Raw genomic sequence first — 20,955 nt, 5'->3', positions numbered from 1 at the left:
GGTTGTTACCCAATGACAAATAGCTAACATACCCATTTCAGGCAGGATGCCAGGATTCAATGACATGTTGATAGCCAGTTACCTGGAAAACAGTAGGTGCCTCACAGGTATTGGGTTCCTTTTCCTCTAGTTTGTTGGATGTTATTTAGTTACACAGAAATACACATGGATGAGTATTCATATGATTGGTGCTTAATTTCACACAGTCTAGCACACCACAAGAAGAAACAAGTGTCCACAGCCTGACCAATTATGTTCAAGGCCAAACACAAAGGAAGCAGTTTACCTTAAATCTGGAGGTCAAGGCTATGGGCATACCTACAGACATGAGGCTCCCTACTCCATTTGCTGTTGTTTAATTGTTTGAACTCCAGAAAAGGGATGGCCCTGTGCCCAGCAGCAGTTTGGAATCTGTGGTCTACCCCTGGGACACATCCTGGTTGGAGCTCCTGGGTCTCTCTCAGGATACTGTCTCCACCTCTCTTTGAGCTGAGGAGAAATATTGGTACGGCAGTGTGTTCCCCTGTCTGTGGCAAAAAAGAGAAGGGTTCAGGCCCTTCACCTCACTAAGGTCGGAGGAATCATAGCACATGATGTTGGAACATGGTGACTCTAAACATGTACGTACTGAGGGTTAATAGTAAATTTTGGAGATGTAGTACCAAAAATATACACTTCAGTAATAATTTTATATTAATTACATCAATTACAATAGTAATATTTTGGATCTGTGAGGTTATTACAATCACTTTTGAGATAGGAAGATAGGGGCAGCTTAGACTGGCTGGGAAAGGAGGCATGATCATATTGCAAGACACATGCACAAAACAATACTCAGCACCCATATGTGGACTTCTCCTGAGAATGCACCATGTGTGGAATAAGTTAAAGGAGACAAGAGAGCATGAAGAACTCACTAACATGCCACCCCACATTAGCCCACCCTACATTGTCTAGGATGTACTATTATTTTTCCTATTTATTTTATTTTTACCTGGCCCAGACTCTCTCTTCAAAGCTGGTTTCTCCCTTACCCTTCATTTTTAATTTTTCCTACCTCAAATAAATGTGAAACTTTGCCACTGTTTCTGCTTGTTTTGCTCAATTCTTTGTTTGAGATGGAAAGAATCTAGAAACCACTTCCAGAAGGAGACTCCACCACCCCAAAACCAGCTAACACTTTCAACTCTCTCTTAATATTTCTGTATGTACTGGGTATTGAACATACAAACTTCACACTGAGTTACACCCGTAGTCTCTTTTATTTTTAAGACAGACTTTCACTGAGTCACTAGGTTGCCCAGGCCAAGCTGGAACCTGTGATTCTTCTGCTTCAGGATCTCACAGCGCTGGGATTACAGGTATGCACCACCATGCCTGCCTTGATGATGTTTTAAAATGTAAACAGTAATAAATTAAAAACTACACTTTGTCTCACAGTTTGTCTTGAACATTGCTGATTTAGATATCTCAAGCTACTTCCTCCCAAGACCAGAGACAAGTGAAATTTAAAAATAATTATCATTATATTCTTTCCATTTGTGAATAATGTACACACATAAATAATTAATAAATTGATATGAGTTTTTGTGGTACAATGGATTAAATCCAGGGCCTTTATACAGAGTTACATGAACAACACTTTTGGGTTCTTTGTTTGTTTTTTTTTCTTATTGTGAGACAGGGTCTTGCTAAGTTCCAGCCTCTGCACTTCAGAGTACTGGGATTTTGGGCCCCCACCAACCAGCCCGAGTCTGATATAACCTTAAATAAACATCAAATGCACACGAATGTATTCAAGAGTTCTACCTAAACTCTCTTTCAGCCAATTTAGTGTTTCTGTTTTAATATTTAGATCTTTAATCCATTTTGATTTTAGTTTAATACATGGTGAGAGATATAGGTTTAGTTTTAATCTTTGGGAAGTTGAAACCCATTTGAAATGAACAGACATTTCTCAGACAAAGAAGTAGAAACTGCCAATAAACATAGGAAATAAATGTTCACCATCCTTCGAGAGATACAAATGAAAACAACGCTGATATTCCATCTCTCCACAGAAAGAATAGCTGCTATCATGAAACTGACCAATAACAAATGCTGGTGGGGCCATGGGGGAAAGAGGAACCCTGCTCCACTGCTGGTGGGAGTGTAGACTGGTTCAACCACTGTGGAAAGCACTATGGAGATACCTCAAAGAACTAGGATTAGAGGTCCCATTTGACTCAGCTATTCCCCTACTGGGTATCTTCCCAAAAGAATTAAAAGAATCATACCACAGCGATATATGTGTACCCATGTTCATAGCAGCACAGTTTGTAATAGCTAAAACTTGGAAACAGCCCAATTGCCCATCAACTGGAGACTGGATAAAGAAAATGTGGGTTTTTCTTTTTCATAAAATGGAGTACTACTCAGCCATAAAGAATGAGAAATTAGAGACATTTATAGCTAAATGGATGTGCATTGAGGCGATACTCTTAAGTGAAATGAATAGGACAGACATGTGCAAATACCGAATAGTTTCTCTGATGTGAGAAACTGAAAGTGCAAATAAGGATCAAAAGGTAAAATAGATATTGTGAAATAGGAAGAAAAGGTGCAAAGGGGAAGGGGAAGTGGGAAGTGTTGGGGAAAGGAAAGAAGGGAATGGCATTAATATGAGAAAAAGAAAAAATGGAAACAAAGTCTTTGTAAATAGGGAGGGATGGAGGGGTTGAAAGGAGGGCAGGGGAAGGGGGAAAAGTAAGAACCAAAATCTATTACGTAAGGAACAAATTTCCAATGATGAATGTCATTATATTGTATACTTAAATGTACCAATAAAAATAAAGTCAAATGCAAGATTCCCCATGGCCGTGCCAGGTCTTCCAAAGTAGCCGAATTCTTGCCTTAAAAGCAGCCTCAGCCAGAGGGCCTGGCTTTGATACTCAACAAGGAAAAAAGAGAAATACCTGTGGCTGAGAACCTGTCTGGCCTTATTCAGCCTGGGCGGTGGCTGTCTCCTGTCAGCCCGGAGGGGGTGGGGCCTGAAGCCTTGTCCAATCAGATTAGAAAGCTGTCCAATGAGGCGCGCGGTCAGAGCGGAAAGGGCGGGCTTTCCGCCTGTGGGTCCCTCCCCTGGGTCTGCTGTTTTCCTCTGTGGAGTTAGAGGCCGCTCTGCCTCCGCTTTTGTACCCTGTCACCAGCCGGGGTGGGGACCCGGTGGAAGAACGCTGGGAATCCGGCAGCTGGTAATGGTAAGGGCGCGGCTTGCATCCGGACCCGGAACCCGGTCCGTGGGTCGGGTCTCTGCGGGGTCCGCGGGTCCGGGCTACCCTGGGCGGCGCCTTGGCGCTTCTGGAGGGCGGGCTGGGGCCCAGTCAGTCCCGTCTGAAGCCTGGGGCGACTCCAGCCCGGCCTATCCCTCTGCCGCGCTCATCTCCCCAGGTTGCGGGGCGCCGCCTGCCGGGTGCTCGTCTCCGCCGCAGTATCTCTCTGGCTTGCCCGTTCCTCTTAGGTTCTAAGACGGTCTTAGAACAGCGCCACCAATTCTGACCCCAGACCTCAAGACCAAATTTCCTCCCGATCTGGTGACAGATTCCTTAAATCCAGCTCGTTTCCCGTATTCTCTACTTTAATGTTTGGTGGTGAGGTGGATCTCAGGGCCCGCACCGTTCGGACACACACTCGACCTCTAAGCGATATCCCCAGCCCCAGGTTCTGAATCTTGTGCCGTTTAATCCATTCATTTAATGCCATTCCTGATACGATGGGTTTTATAAAGACCTTTCTGTTGAACAGTGCCAACAAGTCCTACATCCATATGGGTTCATCTGTGGATTTTGTTTATAATGTTATTATTTGGTCTTTATTATTGTATTGTTATAGTTTGATAATATATGGTAGTGTCAGGTAAACATAGCTACCACTATTACTCTTATAATTAAGAAGTTCCTTGGCTAATTTCATATATTCCTGTGTTTTAAGCTTCCAGATGAATTTGAGTATTTTTAGGATTTGGCCCCTTCTGTTACAAATAAACGTGTTGAAATTTTGGTGGGATAATGTAGATTAATTTGGGATGAAATGATCACTGTTGTAATGAGTTCTATGATCTAAACATGATGTGTGTAATCAAGTTTTTCTGTATGTCTATAAATTTTTATTTTTTTAAATTTCTGTAGTTTGTGAAACATACATACATGTGAAATATCTGGCGCATGGGGCATCTATATAAAATTCATGTGATTTTTTTGTAATACTTGATAAATTGGATATACTAGACCTAGACCCTGGCTAGCTGATAGAAAGTGCTACTTTGTCCTTTTCCTGAATCTACTACCTCTTGTCCTCAATGTGCTTAATTTCACTTGTTTGCACCAATACTGCTGTATCCTCCCAAGTGATTGGTGAACCTTTTAGTGCTTTCAGTGATAATGAACATGTGCCATAGGTTTGCTACTACTGCCCTATACTATCATGGCATTCATGTACACTGATTTTGTATCAGCTAAACGGTTTCCCCAAATGGAAAAACATTCCATTTTCATTTCATGAAAATTCAGTTGTTCCATGTCTTTATCAATACTGTGTATGGTTTTTGAATTTTTTTTTTAATACTGGCAATTGAACTCAGGACCTTGTGCTTGCCAGGCAGGTTTGGCACCACTGAGCTACATCCCTGTCCAAATGCTTTGTATGTTTGTCTATATGATGTGGTTTTGTTTCTCTGAATTTTAAAGATGTTGAGCTTACTGATGATTATTGATCATTTGCCATCGCCTATATAATGTGGTTATTCAAGTCTTTTCGTGCTAATCTTCAAGGGGTTCTATTTATCCTTTCCTTTCTTATTTAAAATGCTTTGTCATATGTCAGACAAATAATTTCTCCCATTTGGTCATTTCTCTTGGCACTCTTTAATGTTTCATTTGATAAATAAAATTTTAATTTTAATGTAGTCCAATTTATGAATATTTGGTTTTTGATATTTATTTATGTGGTTTTGAAAATAAATAATTTCCTTTCCTAAAGCAACTTTTGAAGGTCTTATAGTTTGCTTTTATATTTAGGTCTTTCTTACTTCTGAAAATGATTTATTATGTGGTATGAGGAAAGGGTACAATACCATTATTTGCCACATAGATACCTTGATTTCCCAGCAGGTTTTATTCAAAAGGGAATCTGCTTTTTACTCTTCTGGGGTGCAGTCACTGGCATTTATGTGTGTTTAAAAAGGAATCAATCTTTTTAAACATTGTCTTTTTAGTTCAACAGATGTATTTATTCATCTCTTTGTCAGGTCATACTGATTTATAATATACAGTCAATTGGTATAAAGACATTTTGGTCAGTTACGGATTTCTTGTGCAGCAGTAGCTGTAACATACAGCCTAGGTGTGTAGTAGGTTGTGTCTTCTTAGTTTGTGTAAGTACACTGTGAAATGTGCATAACAATATCTTTTTCAGAATATATACCCATCCCTAAACAAGTCATGATATTTAAAAAAATTAAGTTTATTGGTACATTTTAGGTATACAATATAATGACATTCATCATTGGAAATTTGCACCTTTAAATAATTGATCTTGGTTCTTATTTTTTCCCCATTCCCTTGACCTTCCTTCAACCCCTCTACCCTTCCCTATTTAAAAAGATTTTGTTTCCATTTTTTCTTTTTCTCATTTTAATTCCATTCCCTTCTTTGCTTTCCCTTACTCCTTCCACTTCCCCTTCCCCTTTGCACCTTTTCTTCCTATTTCACATTATCTATTATACTTTTTAATCCTTATTTGCACTTTCAGTTTCTCACATCAGAGAAAACTATTCGGTATATACACATCTGTCCTATTTATTTCACTTAAGAGTATTGCCTCAATGCACATCCATTTAGCTATAAATGTCTCTAATTTCTCATTCTTTATGGCTGAGTAGTACTCCATTTTATGAAAAAGAAAAACCCACATTTTCTTTATCCAGTCTCCAGTTGATGGGCAATTGGGCTGTTTCCAAGTTTTAGCTATTACAAACTGTGCTGCTATGAACATGGGTACACATATATCGCTGTGGTATGATTCTTTTAATTCTTTTGGGAAGATACCCAGCAGGGGAATAGCTGGGTCAAATGGGACCTCTAATCCTAGTTCTTTGAGGTATCTCCATAGTGCTTTCCACAGTGGTTGAACCAGTCTACACTCCCACCAGCAGTGGAGCAGGGTTCCTCTTTCCCCACAGCCCCGCCAGCATTTGTTTTTGGTTGATTTTATGATAGCAGCTATTCTTTCTGGAATGAGGTGGAATCTCAGCATTGTTTTCATTTGCATCTCTTGAAGGACCAGTGATGATGAACATTTTATTCATATGTTTATTTGCTGTTTCTACTTCTTTGTCTGAGAAATGTCTCTTCATTTGAGATGCCCATTTTTGGATTGGATTTTTAAATTAGGGAGGTCTGATTTTTTTAAGTTCTTTATATATTCTAGATAGTAGACCTTTGTCTGAGGAACAGCTGGTAAAAATTTTTTCCCACATTGTGGGTTGTCTTTTCACACTGTTGGTGGTTTCTCTTGGTGTGCAGAAGCTTTTCAGTAAGAAGACATCCCACTTGTTGGTTCTTTGTGGTAATTCATGTGGAACTGAGGTTTTGTTCATGAAATCTTTCTACACCAATGTCTTTTAGAGTTCTACCTAACTTCTCTTCCAGCTAGTTTAATGTTTTTGTTGTAATATTTAGATATTTAATCCACTTCAATTTTAGTTTAGTGCATGGTAAGAGATATAGGTGTAGTTTTAATCTTTGGCAGGTTGAAACCCAGTTTTTCCAGCACCAACTATTAAAGAGGCTATCTTTCCTCCAGTGAAGATGGTTGGCTCCTTTGTCAAAGATGAGATAGCTGAGTGAGTCTGGAGTTGTTTCTGGATCTCCTAATCTGTTCTGCTAGTCCTCGGGTCTGTTTCTTTGTTAGTACCATGCTGTTTTTATCACAGTAGCTTTGTAGTATAGTTTCAAGTTGGGGATTTGATACCCTCTACTATGTCTTTATTGCCTAGAATTGCTTTTGCTATTCTAGGTCTCTTCTTGTTCCAAATGAATTTTTGGATTGTTTTCTCCAGGTCGGTGAAGTATGCTGTTTGAATTTCAATTGGGATTGCATTGAATCTATATAGCAGTTGTGGAATTATGGCCATTTTCACTATATTGGTTCTTCCTACCCAGGAGAAAGGGATGTGTTTCCATTTTCTGATATCCTCTTCGATCTCCTTTTTTTGGAGTGCTGTAGTTTTCAGAGTAGAGGTCTTCTATTTCTTTTGTTAGGTTGATTCCTAGGCTTTTCATTTTTTTGGATGCTATTGTGAAGGGAGTCATTTCTCCAGTTCCTCTTTCAGTGAGTCTATTGTTTGTGTACAGAAAGGCCATCAATTTTTGTGTTTTTACCTTGTATGTAGCTACTCTACTGACTTTGGTTATTAAGTCTAGAAGACTTTTTCTGGAGTTCTTGGTGTCTTCTATATAGAGTATCATGTCATCTGAAAACAATGACAGTTTAACTTCTTCATTTCCTATATGTATTCCTTTTATTTCTTTCTCTTGTCCAATTGCTGTGGCTAATGTTTCCAAAACTATATCGAGCAGGAGTGGTGATAGTAGACCTCCTTGTGTTGTTCCTGATTTTATTGTGAAAGCTTTCAGTTTTTGTCTATTTAGTATGATGTTGGCTGTTGGCTTGACATAGATGGCTTTTATCAGGTTCAGATAGAGACCATGTATTCCAATTTTCTGTAGGATTTTTGTCTTGAATGGGTGTTGGATTTTGTTGAACACTTTTTCTGCATTTATTGAGATGATAATATGTTTTTTGTCTTTGGCTCTGTTAATATAGTGTATTGCATTTATTGATTTGTGTTTGTTGAACCATCCCTGTATCCCTGGGATGAATCCCACTTAGTTAGGGTGTATGATCATCTTGGTGATCTTCTGGATTATGTTTGCCAGTATTTTATTGAGTATTTTTCCATCTACGTTCAGTAGTGAGTTTGGAGTACAGTTCTAGAGTTTTTGGTTGGGTCTTTCTCTGCTTTGGGGATCAAGGTGATACTTGTTTCCAGGAATGAATTTGGGAGTATTGCTTCTCTTTCAATTTGATTAAAGAGTTTAAACAGTAGTGACAGTAGTTCCTCTCTAAATGTCTTGCAGAATTCAGCAGTGAAGCCACTGGGACCCAGACTTTTCTTAGTTGGTAAGTTTTAAATTACATTTTCAATTTCCTTGATTGACTTTGGATTGTTTAGAATTTTTAGGTCTTCTTTGTTCAACTTTGGTAATTCATATATATCTAGGAATCTGTACATTTCTCCAGTCTTTTACATCTTATTGGTGTATAGTTTCTCACAGTAGGTATTGGTGATCCTCTGGATTTCTGCTGGGTCTGTTTTAATTTCACCCTTTTCATTCCTAATTTCATTCCTTTTTTTGATGTTTGGCTAAGGGCTTGTCAATTTTGTTTATTCATTTGAATAAACAACTCTCTGCTTCATTGATTTTTTTTTGTATCATTCTCTTAGTTTCCACTGCATTGATTTCTGCTCTGATTTTTATAATTTCCTCCCTTTGTGAGTTTTGGGTTTGTCCTGCTCTTCTTTTTCTAGAACCCTATGGATCAGGATCATGTTGTTTATTTGAGCTCATTCTATTTTCTTAATATGAGTGTTCACTGCTATGAATTTTCCTAATAAGACTGCTTTCTTTGTGTCCCATAGATTCCGATATGTTGTATTGACATTGTCATTTAATTGTAGAAACTGTCTGATTTCTTCTTTAATTTCCTCTGTGACCCATTGGTTATTCAGAAGTGTATTGTTCAATTTCCATGTGTTTATGAAATTCTTGTGGTTTCTTTTGCTATTGAATTCCAATTTCATCACACTATGGTCTGATAATATACAGGGAATAACTTCAATTCCTTTGCACTTACTTAAGCACATTCTATGAGCAAGTATGTGGTCTGTTTTGGAGAATGACCCGTGTGGAGCTGAAAAGAATGTGTATTCTGATTTTGTGGGGTGGAACACTCTGTAAACATTTATTAAGTTCATTTGTCCAAGAGTTTGATGGAGTTGTTTATTTTCTGTCTAGTTGATCTATCTATTCGTGACAATGGGGTATTGAGGTCCCCCTCTACTATTGTGTTAGTGCTTATATGATTTTTCATGTCCATTAGTATTTGTTTTATATCATTGGGCAAACTAGTGTTTGGTGCATACATATTAATGATTGTCCTGTCTTCTTCTTGGATTGTTCCCTTTACAAGGATGTACTGTCCTTCTGTGTCTCTCTTAATGAGTGTTGGTTTGAAATACACTTGATCTGCAAAGAGAATAACTACTCCTGCTTTTTTGGGGGGTTCCTGTCGCATGGAGTATTGTTTTCCACCCTTTAATTTTCAGTGTATGAGTTACTTTTTAAATTAAGTGTGTTTCTTGTATGCAGCATATTGTTGGTCTTGCTTTTTGACCCATTGTGCCAGTCTATTTCTCTTGATTGGTGAATTGAGACTATTAACATTGATGATTATCACTGATATGTATTGACTTATCCTTGTCATGACTTATTCTTTTTGTTGGATTCTCCTTCTTTGCATTTAATTTCTTGTTGTGCCTGATGATTTCATTCTGGTGGGATTCCTGGGCTTGTGATCTTCATTGTTTTGTCCTAGGATATTCTTTAAAATTTTTAAAATTTTATTCATGAAGTTCCTGAGGTACTCTTTGTCATGAAAGTATCTTATTTCTCCATCAATTTTGAAAGATAGTTTTGCAGGGTACATCAGTGTGGGTTGGAGGTTGTTTTCTTAGGGCTGGAAATACTTCACTACAGGCTCTTTTTGCCTTGAGAGTTTGTGTTGAGAAGTCTGCTGTGATTCTGATGGACTTTCCTTTGTATGTGATTTGTTTCTTTCCTCTAACTGCTTGTAGAATTTTGTTCTTCTGTTGAGTTTCTGGAATCTTAACTATTGTATGCCTAGGTGTAGTTTGTTTTTTTTTTTATCACAGGTAGTTGGAATCCTATATGCCTCACTCATTGTATGTCAATTTCTTTTTCCCTGCCTAGGGATGTATTTCTGTGAACAGTTTTTTTTGTCATTTGCACTCTCTCCTGTTTATGATTGGCTCCAATCAGTCTTATGTTATTCTTCTTTGCATCGTCTAGCAGCTGCTGGATTGATTTCTCATGTTCTCTTACTATTTTTAAGAAATTTTTCTCTTCCTGGTCACTAATTACAATCCTGACTTCCATATCTGATATTCTGTCCTCACATTTGCTCATTGTTTTTTCCCCATTAAGTTTATTGGTACATTTTAGGTATAAAATACAGTTACACTCATCATTGGGATCTTGTACCTTTACATGATGTATCTTGGTTCTTATTTTTTTTCCCCTTCCCCTGCCCTCCCTTCACCCCCTCCACCCTTCCCTATTTGCAAAGACTTTGTTTCTGTTTTTTTCTTTGCTCATATTTTTTCTTTTCCATTCTTTCCTTTCCCCTACCCCTCCCACTTCCCCTACTCCTTTAGACCTTTTCTTCCTATTACACAATATTAATTATACATTTTTAAAATTACCATATCAAGATTTAGACCACATTACCACAGATTTTACAGAATTTAAAAGATTATAGAAAGCATATTACAAAAATCTTTCTTGAAATAAATTTGACAACTTCTAAAAAGTACCTTGGAAGACAAATGAATGAAACTGACTCTGGGGGAAATATAAAATTTGACTAGCAACTATTAAAGAAAGTATATTCCTAGCTTGAAAATCTACCTATATGTCAACAGGCTCATATACATTTTAACTGATGAATTATATCAAACATTTAAAGCAGAAAAAAAAGGAGCACTTCTCCCCTCATTTTAGGAAATCAGCATTGTGCTAATACTAAAACTGGATATAGATAATAGACGAAAAAAGTACGAACATATATAAAAATTTGTTTAACAAAATAAACTATTAGAAGTCAGATCTGCCAGTATGTAGAAAGTGGTTTTATTGGAGGGATGGCAGTGTTGGTTTGTGAGACCTAACTAACTCCATTTTAAAATTTGACTCCATCTTGGAATAAGACAGTAAAGTGGCCTTGACATAAATTCCACTTCACTGAAGTCAACTATTCCCCTAGTCTCCTTTGTGCCCATAAAATAATGATATAATGTCCTTGCTGTGAGACAACAGATAAAAAAAAGGACACAGCTCCTAACTCAATCCTCTGTCTGCCCAGAAAACAGACGCTCCCGGGCCCATTATCTATAGAACATTCTGTCAATGTGCTGATTATTCTTCCCATAAAATCTACATGTAGCCACCCCCCCCCCCGAGGTACACCCCATACTTGCTAATATCAACGAATCATGTAACTGCTAAATGGAAAATCCCCAAACCTTGCTGTAGCCACAATAAAAACCCTGCTGATTTGAAATTCGGGGCTCTCAATCCTGATCCGCTGTGTCAGTGACGGTTGAGTGCCCCTGCTCGAGCTTGAATAAACAACCCTTGTGCGTTTACATCGGAATCGGCTCCTTGGTGGTCTTTGGGGACTTCGTGATCTGGGCACAACAGGTTCAGCGTTGGAAGATCTACCTCTATGAGTATCATTTTAACAGAGGAAAGGAAAAAGCCATATGATCCTGTCAGTAGTTGCAGAAAAAGTATTGAACTAAATTCTACAGCTGTTCAAGGTAAAAGCTATCAGGAGCCTAGAAGTGGAACAGAATCTTCTCAACAGATAAGTCATGTACTCCATACTTCCAGCAAAAATGTCTTATATGAATGGAAATGATACAATGCTTTCTCCCTAAGGTGGGGAACCAGGGCAGATATGCCTACTCTTCATCTGTCCATTAAATTTTGAAACATAGGCCTAAACCAAAATAGTCTGGCAATAAAAAGCAATTAGCATACAGTTGGCAAGGTAGAAGTAAGATCTGTGTATGTAGATGAAATGATCATCTACAGAGAAAATACTAAGAAATCTCTAGGAGCCTCTAGAACTTGTATTTAAATTTAGCAGGATTAGAAAACACAAGGTATATATAAAAATTCAGGTTTGTGTATACTTGCTATAAATGAAGAATTGGAAATTTAAAAGTTATGTAGGAGTACAAAGGACCTAGAAAAGTAAAAAGAAAAAAAAAAACAGTGTTGGAAGACATTTAGTACCTAATTTTAAGACTTCCTCTAAAGCTGAAGTAATCAGGGCAGTGTTGACATAAGGAAAGACATATAGATCAATGGAATAAAACAGAGAATCTAGAAATAGAACCACACATATATGATCCACTGAGTTTTGAAAGATTATTTAATATTAATGTTTTATAGAATGTGGCACTCAGTTAAAGAGCAGAGGAAAAGCTAGTGTTTTCAGCAAATGGTACTAGAACACCTGATATCCATATGTAAAAAATTAACCTCAAACCTTTATTTCCATACATCAAAATAACTTGAAAGGATCTATGAACCTAAATATGAAAGATTAAAACTGTAAAACTTTAAGAAGAAATTATAAGGGAAAATGTTCATGAATTTAGGGTAGGCAAGATTTTCCTAGGATACACAAAACATGATGTATAAAAGAAAGAAATTGATAAATGAGATTCCATCAAAATTTAGAACTTTAAATGACATCATTAAGAAAATGAAAAGTAGTCCGTAAACAGACCGTATTTATAATACATATAACCTAAGGCCAGAATATATATAGCACTCTTACAGCTCATTAATAAACAACCCAATTAAAAAGTAGACAGAAGATGATAAATAGCCAGTACAGATACGTATTGACTTATCATTGTCATGACTTTTTCTTTTTTTTGGATTCTCCCCCTTTGTGTTTAATTTCTTGTCATGCCCAACGGATTAATTCTGCTGGGCTTCCTGGGGTTGTGATCCTCATTGTCTTTTCCTAGGATATTGTCTAAAATTTTTTGGAGTGTTTGTGTGGTATTCATGAAGTTCCTAAGGTGCTCTTTATCATGAAAGTACCTTATTTCTCCATCAACTTTGAAAGATAGTTTTGCAGGGTACGTCAATCTGGGTTGGAGGCTGTTTTCCTTTAGGGTTTGAAATACATCATTCCAAGCTCTTCTAGCCTTGAGAGTTTGCGTTGAGAAGTCTGCTGTGATTCTGATGGGCTTTCCTTTGTATGTGATTTGTTTCTTTTCTCTCACTGCTTGTAGAATTGTGTTCTTCTGTTGGGTTTCTGTGATCTTAACAATTATATGCCTATGTGTAGATTTTTTTTTGGTCAAGGCTAGTTGGAGTCATATATGCCTCCCTTATCTGAATATCAAGTTCTTTTCCTCTCCTTGGGAAATTTTCTGCCATCACTTCTGTGAACAGTTTTTTAATGTCATCTCCACTCTCTCCTGTTTCTTCATTGACTCTGATCAGTCTTATGTTGTTATTCTTTGCATTGTCTAGTAGGTGCTGGATTGATTTCTTGTGGTCCCTTACTATTTTAAAGCAATTTTACTTTTCCTGGTCACTAATTGCAATCTTATCTTCTATGTCTGAAATTCTCTCCTCACATTGGCTTATTCTGCTGCATAAGCTTTCATTGGAGCTTTTAATCTCCTGGAAGTCTGTATCAGTTTTATGGATTCCATTTGTTTCCAATGTTGGGATTCCATCATGTTCCTCAGCGCCTCTATTTTTTTTTATCTGTGTCTTCTCTAGATTTATTCATCATGTCTTGCACTATGGGCACAATCTCTGCTGTTATCTGAGAAATTATTTCTTATTTTATGTTTTCCAGATCCTTTTTTGTTGCCAGTTCAGGGAGTCCAGGTGGTTGCATATCAATGTTTCATCTCATTTCCCTTTGGGGTTGGTTTTGTTGATCTGGAAGTCTGGTTTTGGAACTTGTTTATGTGTCTTCTCATTTTGAACTGGGGAGGGAGTGGGTGGGTTGCTGGTGCCCACGCAGCTCACCTCCTGTGCACTGGGTGAGGGGGTTGTACCTCAGCCCAGAAGCCTCCTCTTGGGTGCTACGAGCGGCTCACCTCCTGTGTGCTGAGTGAGGGGGTCACATTGGCTCATTTTGCTGCATAAACTATCAACAGAGTTTTTAATCTCCTGGATATCTGTTTGCAAGTGTTTTATTGACCATATGTTTCCTATGCTGTGATTCCATCATGTTCCCCAGCTCCTCTATTTTTTTATCTGTTTCTGCTGTAGAGTTATTAATCATTTCTTGCACTATGGACACAATCTCTGTTGTCATCTGTGAAATTATTTTTGATTTCATTTTTTCCAAATCCTCTTTTGTTACTAGTTCAGGAAGTCCAGGTGTTTGAGTATCACAGTGTTCCATCTTGTTGCCTTTTGGGGTTCCCTTAAGTGATCGGGATGTCTGGTTTTGAGACTTGTTTATGTGTCTTCTCGTTTCTACAGATGCAGCCTACTGCACCTTTTTTGAGGCAACTTTTTGCTTTCCCAGTGATCTTCCATTCTCAGCAAGCCACCGAGAGGCCTTTTCTCTGCTGTTTACCACTACATCAATGCTTGGGTTCAGAATGGTTGTCTTCTGGATTCCTGCACTGCCCAGTTGTCCGGGAGGTTCTGGCTGGGGCCTGTGCACACTTGGGATGGTATCTGGGTGTGCCTCTGGCTGTTGGTTGCCTGCCTGTGTAGCTCTTTTGTAGGCAGGCCTTTGGCTGGGGCTGTGGGCCCAAGCTGCTTGTGTCTGGGCAGGGCCCTGGCTGGGATCTGTTTGAACCAGTGTAGCTGTGGTTTGTGGGCTTCTCTCTGGGATATGTGTGCATTTACTGATGGTACCTGGGTGGCCTCTGGCTGTTGCTTGTGGGCCTGTTCAGGTCTTTTCAGTGTGGGGCCCTGTATGGTATCTGCATGCCCCCATGCAGCTCTGGTCCATGTGGGCTTCTTGCTGGGATCAACAAGTCATGATTGTATACTGTATATACACATTTATGTTACATATAATTAATATATAATTCCTCATTATCAAATTTATTAGAACTCTTAGTTTTATTAGTCAATATTTGGCATTGCTGTGACTAGTATATTCATTTTTGATAGTTAAATTTTGCTTCTTTACTAAGAATTCTCTTTATTATAAAATTGTATTTTCTAAATTAGCAAGACTGATAATTAGCTAATGGAGCTTTAGTCTCTTTATTTTACATATTTTAAGACTATGTATTTTTTAGCCTCAGATTTACATGAATACTTCAATTTTACAGAGTTACTGAGGTATAATTTTCATGATAATCCATGTATATTTAAGATAAATGCATTTTGTTTTGATATATGTACATAACAACAAAGCGAGTACCAGAGTGAAACTAGTATATCTGTTTATCAGGTAAACAATTCTAAAATAAACTTAAGGAAATACTCCCAGTGATAATAGTATCACAAGTGAAATAATTAGAAATTACTTTTTTAAAAAATGTGAGCACTTGCACTTTGAAAACTAGGATATATGACTTCTTTTGGGAAGTATCTGGTATCATCTCTTAGCATCTTCTCTGTGGTTCTTTTGAGGACTCACTTCATAGAGGGAGGAAAAGGATTGCATTCTTATTCTTTATATTATTACAGGTTGGCTTGGGATGTTGTCTACACGTCTGTATGCGTATCCAGTTTATGGATAGAAGAATGAAGCCCACAGAAATGAAGGAATGTCAGTTTATATCCTATATAGTTACTTAGCAAATACTGATTCCCCTTACCCAATACTGCCTGTACTTAAAGCATCCCCAGACACATAACAGTGATTCATTCTGAGAGAGACTAGCGATTCCAAAATGCAAGGGAAGAGGGCTGTGAGAGGATCAAGGCTGAGTTTCCTGGCTCTGTCTAACGGTCATGAAGCGTCAGTTGGATCAAAGGATATACAAAACTCTGAACAGTGCAGTGCCTGTATTAGTAAAAGAGAAAAGCAGGGGTAGGTCCCATGAAGGATTTAAGCCATCCACCTGCCCATAATCCTCACTGCACTTTTAACCAACTACCTTTCTACTACTCAAACCCACATTTACCCTGATCACTCAAGCCAGACATCATTTTCCCACTTGAGAGAAGTTTCAGTGTCAGTGAACCTCTGGAAAACCCCATGCTCAGAACTCTGCCTGGTTTGTGACAGAAATGAGTGAAGAAATAGGAAAGTTTAGGATCTCTTCTCTGTCTCTCTGTCTCTGTCTCTGTCTCTCTCTCTCTCCCTCTCTCTCTCCCCCTCCCTCTCCCTCTTCCTCTCCCTCTTCCTCTCCCTCTCTCCCTCTCTCCCTCTGTCTCTGTCTCTGTCTCTCCCTCTCACACACACACACACACACACACACACACACACACACACACACACACACACAATGACTAAAGATATGGCTGATCGATGCACTAAACTTAAGAGTTTCTATGCCAAGAATTGAGACACAGATATGAACAAGAATTATGGAGTACACCTATTGTATTACTTTAGTGCTTTATTCTTTATTTGTACAAGAGCAGTTTTCCTAAGTAATGTAATCCAGTGAAGACTCACAAATTAGTTTCATGGGTAATTGGTTGGAAAGTATATTATTTTCATAACATTTAAAATAAAATGAAGATACTATTTTATGCTTTGGAATGCATCAGATAAAAAGTGGAGGTGTGCCCCATAGCAGTGTTACAGTATTCATATGAGAACTAAAAGAAAGAGTTATTCATTAATGTCCCTAACTGGCCCCCATTCAGTTTTCTCCATTATTATCATAATGGCCCAGGTTGTTAAACCAGGATTTAGAAAAGAACAAAAGTTATGTATTGCTTTTACCTAGATATAAACTGTTCTTGTTCCATCAGGACCTGCTCTCCTAGCAACAGAGCTCTCCAGTTTGGGGGCTCCTGTCATTGTTTCTCATGGAGGAGTGCAGTCTTGTGGGATCTATAGTTGCATCAGTGACATCACTGGCCCAGGACCATAGTAGGGGCACTTCCAGGTTCCTTGTGCACATTTGCGTCTAACCTTATGGCACCATCTTCTGCCCAGAAATTCTGGACACCGTGACTCTCCCCAGGATGCTACAGAGTCAAGTTGCATTCTGTTTTTCCTGGGTGGTTAAAATTGTGAAAGAGGAGCCCTGGGCTTTCTGGGACAATAGCGTGTTTGATTGATATCCCACTGATATCCCACTCCCTGATGGGTGCAAAAAGATTGGTGGATCTCATAGGGTTTTTTTTTCCTGTGATCTCTGGATCTGTGCTGTTAGGGAGGATGACATTAGCATCCAATCCTCAGGCTAGGCAGTGGAAAATTTGTGATTATAGATGTGCTGTAAATTAATCTATTCTCAGAAGGTGGTTCTGGGTGTGTGCTTCCATTCTTCCAGGTGTACAGATGCTGGTTCCATCTAGAAGCTCTGCAAATGGTGCAGTGGCATCCAAGATAATGATGTTGAGTAGAGTCTACAGACAGATACAGGCTGGGAGATGTGCATTGTGAGTCTACTTCCAGCTCTGCCTCTGAACGTGTTTTATTTATTTATTTAGTTTTTTGGTACCAGGGATTGAACTCTGGGCCTTGCACCTTCAAGTCAGGCGGCGGAACCACTGAGCTAAATCCCTGGCCTTGAATGGTTTTGTTACTAACCAGCATGACATTCAGTTTACTCATGTGTCAAATGAACATATCTATACTAGTGTTTGCTAATTAAATCTTACTCTGTGGTAGCTGTATATGTACTGTTTTAGTTACTTTTGTCATTGCTGAGACAAAATACCTGACATCCAAAGTTAAAAGAGGAAAGGTTTATTTGGACTCACAGTTTATAGAGGTTTCAGTCCATAATTGGCTAGCTCCAAGGCAGGGTGACATGGCAGAGAGGCATCACAGAGGAGAAAAGCAGTTCATGTCATGAAAGGCAGAAGACAGGAGGCAGCAAAAGCAGCAAGGGACAAGTAGCAACCCTCTTTCTGTCCCTTATATTCTATCTAGGCTAGACTCCCTTAGGGTGGGAAGCACTCACACCCAGGGTGGGCCTTCCTATGATCCACACCTATTATCACACCCAGAACTATGCCAGACCAATTAGTGGACTAATTTTATAATTACACACTCTTGATTCCCACATCACACACTTAATCCTAATATTACACACTTTGGAACCATCCACCTCTGAGAAGTATGAAACTATAATGCATGAAACTTTGGGGGGACATCTAGACACAAGCCATAACATGTAGGGTTGGTTGACGTGTTTTCTGGCTATGGAATTTCTGATCCCAATCTACACTAAATAGCCCGCCAAGCACTTATAAGACTTGTTTCCAGGAACAAAGTTTCTACCAAAACTATTAGGTCACTACATGCCAATATTGTTTCCTTTGGGACAGTTTACTTCTTGTGCAGTACGAAGAAGGCAGCTTCATTAATAGGAATTCTACTCTAAAGTATATCCTTATGACCTGAATCCTCTCATTAGCACTTCTGAGCAGAAGCAGTGGTGTTACAGAAAAAGTCCCTACTTTGAATGGACAAAATAATTATTGATAGTACTGCCCTTAGTAAATAACATTTAAATAATAGTACTCCATCCAGAAGCTATCAAAAACTGGGTGCTATTAGAATATTTGGATCAACTTTCAGAAGGGAGATGTGAGTCGGGCAGAGGATAGGCAAGGGCCTAGGAAATGTTACTTATTGATGGGTCTGTCTTTGAGCTAATTCTTTTATTTTACCTATTCTTCTATTGATGTCTTCAGTAATATTGTAAATGTCGAGTGTGGTATTTAGCTCCAGAATTTGATTTTTAAAAAATTGATACCATCTCTGTGAAGATCTTCTGTTAGTTATTAAAATATTTTTATGTTTCCTTCAAGCTGATTGTGTTTCCTTAAAAGAGTTGTTTTAAATTCTGTGTCTGAGAGTTCTCCTGACTGATTCCTTTCTGTTTAGATTCTGGCACCTTACTAAGTGAGACCATACTTACCTGAAATCTCTAGATGCTTGTTGGCATTCAGTGTCATCAGAGCATTGAAGGATTATGTATTTATTTCAGTAGTACTGCTCTGGCTTTTTATGTGCTTCTCTTTCCCAAAACTGTAGACTGGTTGCTTATTTTCTCTTAGCCTGTATTTGATTCCACCATGTCAGCTCTGTATGGTATTTCGGTTCAAATTTTCAGGCAGTCTGCTGTTTGTGTGCTGTCATTGTTTCTATACTAGGAGGGAGTGTAACCCCAGGTGTTACCTGAATGCATTACTGTAATGTTGTCCAGAAAGAATCAGGAGAGTAGTCTGTCCCCATGAGCCTCTCCCTGTGGCTGGGAAGGCACAGATCCTTCTTCACAGACACTGACCTGTGGTGAGGCACTGCAGGATTCTGCTTGGGTTTGGGCACAGTGAATGTGGATGGAAGAGGCACAGGCTCTTATGTCACATTTTTCGGCAGCAATGCTGCCAAGCTGTATCACACCATGATCCTGCAGCCCAGCAAGACCAGCAGACCACTGGAATATCACCAAGCCCACATTGGTATGTTCTTTCTGTTTCTGAGCTGGACTCATGACCCAAAATTTGTGCATCCATCAAGAGTTGAATACCAGTTAGAATAGGATTCTGAGAACCTGAGGTCATTTGTCATCACTTGGCACTGGAGCTGTGCCAGAAGCTTAGTATGTGCCCAGTTTTAGGCCTTACCACCCCAGTATCAAGTATCAGGGAAAAATTCTGTGCTTACTTCTGGTCATCCTATGTTGCCCAAGGCTAGGGTAATATTAATGACAACTGTCCCTTGGCCACCTAAGCTGACCCGAAGGTGGTCACACCTTAGACTCAGAGCAGCAGGATTGTACAGTCTTGGGTGACTGAGGCCCACACCATAGCTGACAGTATACAGGCTCACATAGTTGTCCATTCTAGTTGGGTGCAGGTCTCTGGTGCTGTCTCTAAGCACTGTCCTGTCAGTAGCTGTGCTGCCTAGGTTTGGAAAATGAATGATGGGGCCCAACTCAGCCTCTTAGACTGACACTGAACTGTTTTATGCCTGAGATTCACAGTTGCTGGATCTTGCATAATCTCAAGAGGAGGACAGGTATACCTTGGTTTCACTTCCTGGCTGGAAGTAGTGTAGACTGAAACTCAGGTTCGTCTTACCAGTGCATACTTCTCCTGACTCAAGGGCTGGTCTAAAGGCTCCATCTGTAGTCTGTGGGCCACATATAGAACCTTCAGTTTCTACCAGGTGCTGGATGTCACCATGTTGAGCCTGTCACTGAACTCTGTGACAAACCCACAATCCAGGTGTCATGTTCTGCTCTTCAGCAGGTGGATTCTTGCTGCCTGATTCACCACCCATGGTTAGAAGAGGCATGGTGGAGGCAAGTCCAAAGAGAAGCAGAAAATCTGAAAAGATCTAGAGAAAAGAAACATATTTGGTGCAGGGAATATAATATGAATGATCGGTAATATATATCAAGAACACTAGAGACTTCAGGAGTGGTGCTGTAACCTGAAATCCTATGCACTCAGAAAGCTGAGGCAGGAGGATCACAAGTTCAAAGGTAGCCTGAGACTCTGACAAAGTAAAAATAAATAAATAAAAGATTTAGCATATCACTCCACATTTCTGGATTTGATCTACAGCACCCTCCCACACACACAAATAGAAACCAATCAACCATGGAGTTAAATCTTTTTAAGTGGTAAGGAGAAAACCAAATGATAATACAGGATTCTGTATTCAGTATAATGTTCTTTCAAGATAGGAAGCAAAAATCACAGTAAGATACCAATTATCTATGATAATGATAAAAATATAAATAAAATAAAATAGCAAATACCAGCTGCTAAATAAGATTTGAAGGAAACAAAATGGGGAACAGAAAATAATATACTAGTTATTAGCTTTTAATGAAGGTAAGCAGACACTTATTACTCTGACCCAAATGTCCGACACCCAGGTATTTCCCGAAGTAAA

The 20,955-nt window shown here is 38.9% G+C and overlaps 1 protein-coding gene and 1 long non-coding RNA gene across 9 annotated transcripts in view; one reads left to right on the top strand and one right to left on the bottom strand.

Annotated features, from left to right (window-relative positions):
• The window catches only part of LOC110348637 (uncharacterized), a 110,023-nt gene extending 106,934 nt beyond the window's left edge, over window positions 1–3,089 (bottom strand). The window contains exon 1 of the long non-coding RNA XR_002394053.2: window positions 2,955–3,089. This is a non-coding gene — a long non-coding RNA (uncharacterized LOC110348637). The remainder of the gene's footprint in view (window positions 1–2,954) is intronic.
• Window positions 3,090–3,103: 14 nt separating this feature from the next.
• LOC101708798 (uncharacterized) overlaps window positions 3,104–20,955 on the top strand; it is a 74,114-nt gene continuing 56,262 nt past the window's right edge. For 4 of the 8 annotated variants that reach the window (XM_087186015.1, XM_087186014.1, XM_087186013.1 and 1 more), the window contains exons 1-5: window positions 3,105–3,239; window positions 8,178–8,220; window positions 15,603–15,684; window positions 17,369–17,477; window positions 19,429–19,511. In XM_087186015.1, coding sequence (XP_087042141.1) covers window positions 15,633–15,684; window positions 17,369–17,477; window positions 19,429–19,511 — 244 coding nt within the window. In that variant the 5' untranslated portion in view covers window positions 3,105–3,239; window positions 8,178–8,220; window positions 15,603–15,632. Of the gene's footprint in view, window positions 3,240–8,177; window positions 8,221–15,602; window positions 15,685–17,368; window positions 17,478–19,428; window positions 19,512–20,955 lie in introns of all 8 variants that reach the window. The other 4 variants (XM_087186012.1, XM_087186011.1, XM_087186009.1 and 1 more) reach the window with 2 other exon arrangements.

This window comes from Heterocephalus glaber, unplaced genomic scaffold (genome assembly GCF_053883595.1).
Source record: "Heterocephalus glaber isolate CG9 unplaced genomic scaffold, H.glaber_assembly_v1.0 deba00001504, whole genome shotgun sequence".
NCBI lineage: Eukaryota > Metazoa > Chordata > Mammalia > Rodentia > Bathyergidae > Heterocephalus > Heterocephalus glaber.
Note: the sequence above shows the minus strand (reverse complement) of the source record. Positions and strands in the feature narration are given on the sequence as shown.